This window comes from Orycteropus afer, unplaced genomic scaffold, assembly GCF_000298275.1.
Source record: "Orycteropus afer afer isolate SDZICR_OR568_19922 unplaced genomic scaffold, OryAfe1.0 scaffold00546, whole genome shotgun sequence".
Classification (NCBI taxonomy): domain Eukaryota; kingdom Metazoa; phylum Chordata; class Mammalia; order Tubulidentata; family Orycteropodidae; genus Orycteropus; species Orycteropus afer.
In genome coordinates, this window is record NW_006922133.1 from 1440285 (window position 1) to 1447335 (window position 7051).

Genomic DNA, 7051 nt, shown 5'->3' on the forward strand with positions numbered 1-7051 from the left:
ATGGAAACAATAATTCCTAGCGACTGGTACACCATGCAATCCTCAGCCTATTCGACTATGAGACCAGAAGAACTAGATGGTGCCTGGCTATCACTGTCAACCATTCAGATCTATGGAGGAGATCCTGGATAGAGAGGGAGAACAATGTGGAACAAAACTCAAAATCATTTGGAAGAAAAAAAAAAGGGGGAACCAGGTTTGCTGGTCTGATACAGCGTGGTGGAACCACTGAGAGAGTATAGTCTAGCTGCCCTTCAGGTCTGGAATTGAACCTATACCTCTGGCTTCCTGCCAAACAAAAGACAGGCATACGAGTTGAACATTTACCTGGGTAGATACACTCCTTGGAGAGAACAATCATGGGAGAAAGAAGCGCTGTTTACATACAAGGAGACAGTTCAGGGGGCAGGAGTGCATGGAGGGATGGACACAGGGAAGTGGTAACTATCGGTAGGAAGTGGGAGGGGAGTTTTTCTTTGGGGTAAATTGTAGTCAATGTCATGAGACAACGTGTGCGTGAACTGCTGTATGGAAAGTGAATTTGCTCTGTAAACTTTCACCCAAATCACAATAAAAAAAAAAAAAAAGCTATTCTTCCTTTTGGAGGATCTGAGTTTCCATCTGGTATGATTTGCCTTCAGCCTGATGAACCTTCTCTTTAGCATTCCTTGTAGTGCTTATCTACTTGTGATAAATTGTCTTAGTATACTTTTATATAAAAATCTCTTTACCTTCTTTTTTTTGGTCTTAATTGTGATTTAGGTGAAAGTTTACAGAACAAATTGGATTTCCATTTAAGAAGCCACACACTCAGTTTTGTGACATTTACGGCAATCCCCATGTTGTAATAGCATTCTTCCTTCCCGCTTCCTCCATGCACCCACCTCTTATCTTCATTTTAGTTTACCTTCATTCTTTAAGAATATTGTTGCTGGATATAGAATTTGGGTTTGACAATATATTTTTTTTCTCTCAGCACATTTAACGATTCTGTTCTATTCTCTTCTAATACCTGGTTTTTGATGAAAGTCAGTCTTTTATTATATCAGTTTCTCTGCATGTACTTTTTCATTCTTCTTTTAAGATTTGCACTGCCTTAGTTTTCAACAGTTTGACTACACTATGCCTTGGTTTAGACTTTTTCATGTTTACTGATGGTTAAGTATTCTGTGTCTGAATTTTCTACCTGTTATCAAATTGGGAAATTTTGTGACATTCCTTTGAGTATTTTTTTCTATTCCACTCTTTCTTTGCTTTCTTTTTTGGCTTCCAAACATAGATCAGACCTTTAGTGTTATTATCTAAAAGGTCACTAGGGCTCTGTTCATTTTAGTTCCCAATTTTCTAATCTGTTTTGGGGGTGGGTTCTAGTTCTTCACATTGGGTAATTTCTGTTCTTCTCTCCTCAGGTACATTTACTCTTTCCTCTGTCATGTTCAGCCAATTAATTCTTTTCAGTGAATATTTTTACTTCAGATACTGCATTTTTTTTGGACCTGAATTTCTATTTCATTTCTTTTTATCCTTTTTGTTTCTCTGCTAAGATGTCCTATCTCTTTCTCTCTCTATGTGTGTGTGTGTGTGTGTGTATGCACACATATTACATATATGGAGCTCTGGTGGTAGTGGTTAAGGCATTTGGCTGCCAACCAAAAGATCAGTGGTTCAAACCCACCAACTACTCCATGGAAGAAAGGTGAGGCAATCTGCTTCAGTAGATTTATAGCCTTGGAATCCCAATGGGCGTTGCTATGAGTCAGAATTGACTCAATGGCAGTGAATATATATCATATATCATCAAAGACAGTTTAATAGCCAGTTTAAAATCCTTATTTACTAAGTCAAACATCTGGGTCATCTCAGTTGATTTTATTTTCTCTCAAGAATATATCTCATTTTACTAGGTCTTTCCATGTCAGGTTAATTTTAGACGGAATCCCAAACATTATGAATGTTAATTTGTGGAGATTCTGGATTTTGTAGTTTTTCTCTGATGAGTGTCATTTCTTTTGTTTTAGCAGGGAATTGTTATCTTGTTGAACTCGAACTTCAAATTCTGATCTTGGGCAAAATTCTGATCTTGGGCATATCTCTAGCCTCGTTTAGATTTTTGTCTTTAGCTAAGCAGATCAGTATGAATGTTCCATTCATGCTTGGATCAGGGGGGTCTGTCAGAGATGTTGGCAGAGTTTGGGGATCTTCCCTCTGACTCTTTCCCTTCAAAGATCAGAGCCCCCTATTCTCTTCAGTGGCCACAGTTTTCCTGGCTTCAGTGTTGTGGTTTCCTCCAACAAAACAGACTAATTTTCCCACCAACACCCCTCCCTGGTTAACTCGCAGGCTATACAAAGTGTACCTAATTGATCTAAGACTAAAAGGTACAAAAATGGAAACTTTTTATTATATTGATTATTCCCCTGGTTTACTGAGGTATAATTTAAATATAGTAAAATTCACTTGACATTGATTTTTTTAAAGTATGTCATTGTTGTTATGTGCTGTGGAGTCAGACCTGACTCATAGCGACCCCTCCTTGGGTTTCCAAGATGGTATCACTTTGGAAGTAGATTGCCTAATCTTCTTTCTGAGGAGTGGCTGGTGGGTTTGAACTGCCAACCTTGTGGTTAGCAGTCAAGTGCCTTAGGCACTACACCACCAGAGCTACTGAGTTTTAAATAAACTACCCGAACATGAATATACCCACATAATACTTTCACTGTGGTTTTGAAGATATCAAACATTATTAAAAGTTCTAAGTTTACACAAAAAGAAATATCACTCTCAATGGCTATGTGAGGCCATACAGTAGCTCATATACTCTTAGTATATGCCTAAAGGGGTACATAATAGTCTTAGTAAATCCCTAAACTGTATGTTACAAAGACCACCTAAAATTAGAGAGTAGGATATACAACTAACCTTTTGGCCTTTTTTCTTTGATGTGTTATTTCTAAGAGAATTGCCCTTCTTGAAGATTGAAGTCTGTCCAGGTGACTTAGTCCGACCTGATTTCTTGGCCTGCTGTGCTGGCAATATTGGTTCAGTTTTCTGTGGAGACTGCATTGAACGACGGGTCACTTTAGAAGGGGAAGCTTGTGATTTTGCTATACTCTTTGTAATGGCAACTGAGGAGAAAGAAACACAATACACACAAATTAATGTGAAGTCCATAATTAAGGCACTGTGTTCTTAATGACTCAAATGAAGTTAACTCAAATTTTAAAAACATTCCCAAAAGTTATTCACTGAAAACCACTTAAAATAAAGATACTATTTAAAATGAAGTTTCGGGCACTTTAAGATTTCATATTATCAGTCCAATTCTCCCCCGCCCCTTCCAAAAAGATACATTTATAAGAAGCATGAGTAACTTCAAACTAGCACAATGAAAATTTTTAGTGGTTGTTTTGTGTGCTTCCCATATTTTTAGTCCTTAGCACAGAAAAGACTTTCCTTCAGGAAACATTATCCAATTATGCCATGTTCAGAAATCGTTTTACCCATCAATGTAGAAAAACAGAGTGAAGCAACCACCTAGATCTCCTGGTTCCTCTTTTCAAAGGCCAGGAGAATTCCTTAATTGTCAAAACACTTAAGTTCCTATAGGTATGTCTAATAATAAAGATGTACATACAAAAATACAAACTTTAGATTAATGTTGTCATGGAAAGTCCACAATGATTTGTTTATACTACTTATCTAGTACTCCAATCCAGACAGTTTTAGTATTTCAAATGAAGGTTCCTTTTGTCTATGTTCACAGTTAAGTAAAAAAAAGATATTTTTACTATTAATCTCTAAATAATTTCAGTATAACAAAAAGTGCATTTTACATAGTAAAAGTTCCTAATGCTAAATAAAAATTTTCATAGGAAGAAGAGTATAAGTAAAAACATTTTTGCATCTATGCAAAAATCAATTGATTTTATCGTACAATTTCATTGCTCTTCTTATACTCAAAAACTGCATGTAAATCTGCCATTCACTGGACAAGAATTCTCTCTGCCGCCTTCTCATCTACTTTCTACAGCTTAACAAGCTAGGAGGAGGGAGGAACAGCTTACCCCCAGCTGCCAAGGCAAACTGAGGACCACTTAGCTCCTGCCATCACTTCCTCCTTATTTACAATAATCTGTCTACTTATACCAGTCTAAGTCTTCTTACCTCATTACCATCATCTATCCCACACTCCAGGCTCACTTTTACTTTCTTAAAGAACTCAGGTAACCTAACTCATATTTCTTCTTATACAGTCTCCTCTCATCATTTTCAAGAATTTAACCATCCATACTACTGATGCTCCATTTAACATCCTGACCTCATCATTGGAGGTTTCAGTTACTCCCTGAAATGTATATACTTGGCAAATTCTGAGACTCTTCTAACTCTAATATAACCAACTCTGCCCCCCCCCAATTTCTTTACTTGTCATTTGTACTTCATACTGACTGACCATGCTTTTCATTTTCATTGTGACATCTAGCCACATGCACTCCTTTTTTTCATCTAATCCATTAGCTTTCTGCTTGCTTTACTTAACTCCCTACTCTATATCTATATCTATAGCCAACTGTCCACCTCCATCAATAGCCCTTTAACTAGTATCCTTTCCTTATCACACTCCTTGATCTTTAATTATATCCAGCAGGTCAGCTCCCACCTCCAAGTCAACTAGAGAATAAAAGACCAGCAAATTTTACCTGTAACAAGCCAGATAACAAATATTTTACATTTTATAGGCCATATATGGTCTCTGATTCATATTCTTTGTTTGTTTTTATACCCCTTTAAAAATATAAAACCCATTCTTAGCTCATGGGTTATAAAAAAATAGGCCACTGGCTGAATGTGGCCCTCAAGCTATAGTTTGCCAACCTCTACTACAGAACATTGGGATACTACTGGTCTGTTTAAAATTGACACTAACTTCCACTGGAGTGTCACTGCTCTGACTTGCTGATTTCCAAGTATGTTTCTATGCCAAAATGTTTTTCCTGTTTAAGTTCTCATTGTACTCCCACTCTATTCCAATGAGCAAATGACCCTACATTGTACCTTAAGAGAAGATTAAAGGCTATCTTTCGGGAATGACCTTAACCATCCCACTTTTTCTTAAAATACTTTTATTTTCAATCATTCTCATCTTTTCATCTTGTATCTATTTTTCTAAGTCTAACCTCCTTTTATTTATGCCTTAAAACTCATCTTTGGTTCCTCTGGGACATTACATTTTCAGTTATCTCCTCTCTCTTCAGGTATTTAATTACTTTTGCTTTTTCCATTATACAACCCTTCTTTCTATCCTTTAACAAAAAAGGCTATCAAATTCACTCCCCTGGGTCAAGGTGCACATGTTCAAAAACAAAAAGCCAACAACATTATGAACTCCTATGTGATGTTGCACTAAATAATCAGTAGGTTCTCTCTGACAGGTAGTTTTGGGGTTTTTAAAAAGGAGATGTGGAAACATGCTTTTAAGGAGAAACATTAACAAGTACAGATAAAAATATGCTGGTAAAACTTTTCAAGCTTGAGAATTTAACCTTATTGAATATTTATTTCCAAATAGTACCTTATTAAATATATGTTTCTGCTGACACATGCAGGTGCTTTATTGCTGAAAGATAGTGCTTGCCTTCTCTGAACCGTGAAAAGATATTAGCACATACAATTATCACAGAAAAGAAAATACACTTAGAACTGAAGAGCAACCACCTATTTCCAGTTACTATTATATATGTGGAGCTCTGGTAGCACAGTGCCTAAGGCATCTAACTGCTAACCAGAAGGCTGGTGGTTCAAACTCTTAGGGTATACATGGCTTATAATAATAAGAATTGAAATGAATAGATATATAAATGAATATGTACCTTGCTTTTGAGCCAAAAAGACCTCATAGAGGTATGGTTGCTGTTCTGGTTACCTAGTGCCGCTCTGATAAGAATATACCACAAATGGGATGGCTTGAACAAACAGTGTATTCTCTTACAGTTCGGGAGGCTAGAAGTTTGAGTCCAAAGTGCCAGGCTCTAGGGGCTGTGTGAAAGCCTCTTGCGCCCAGCCCACTGAAGCTAGAGGCATTTCTTCATTTAGGCCGCTACAGGCTGCTGAGGTTAAGGCTGACAAATAAAATGGCACAGTCTCGATGTTACCAAACCACACAAGGGGCCGTTGATTCAAGTCCACTAAAGTCCCAGGATCAGCAGGGCATGGCAGGCTGCTGAATAATAACTCAGCTACATGCAGGGTTCAAGCATGCCATAAACTAGAGACCATTCCCAAAGCTGTTTCTTGTATATGGGGAGCAGACCACATACCCAAAAAGGCAGCTACTCAGCTGCTCAGAGTAGATTGCACCATGGAGTTGATTACCAGTCTCATCATGGGGAATACTACATCCAGCTGCCCAGCCACTCAACCAGGCCCAGCCAAGTTGACACACACACTTAACCATCACATTTGCTTACTATTCTGCAGATATTCTAACCATCATTTAGTTAATACCAAATGTATTTAGCATACATCTTGTCTGTTCTTTTTACTAGTTTAGGCAATTTGAGAGAAACAAATATGGTCCCAGTCGAAGAGTTCATTATTCATATATGTAATATATGTATTTGTGCATAAATATTTCCTAAAGTAGTTAGACCACCACTTGTTTGTCAGTTTGTCATCGTGTGGTGGCTTGAATGTTGCTGTGCTGGTAGAAGATATACCATTGGTATTTCAAATGCCAGCAGTCACTCTGCTGGTATTTGAAAATATGTTCTTGAACACAGTGGCAAAACTCAATGGAAGACATGATGAAGTAAAAGAACTGAACAGAAGATTTCAGAGGGCAGCTCAAAAGGACAAATAAAATACTATAATGAAGTGTGCAAAGACCTAGAGTTGGAAAATCAAAGGGGAGGAATAAGCTCAACATTTGTAAAACTGAAAGAACTGAAGAAAAAATTCAAGCCTTGAGTTACAATACTGAAGGATTCTAAGGGCAAAATACTAAACAAGGAAGCATCAAAAGAAGATGGAAGGAATATACAGAGCCACTGTA

At 37.3% G+C, this 7051-nt stretch overlaps 1 protein-coding gene across 1 annotated transcript in view; it reads right to left on the reverse strand.

The window, feature by feature from the left end:
- SCML2 (Scm polycomb group protein like 2) overlaps positions 1-7051 on the reverse strand; it is an 83804-nt gene that overhangs the window by 30174 nt on the left and 46579 nt on the right. Inside the window, exon 5 of the mRNA XM_007955914.1 lies at positions 2920-3125. Within this exon, the coding sequence (XP_007954105.1) occupies positions 2920-3125 (206 nt within the window). The remainder of the gene's footprint in view (positions 1-2919; positions 3126-7051) is intronic.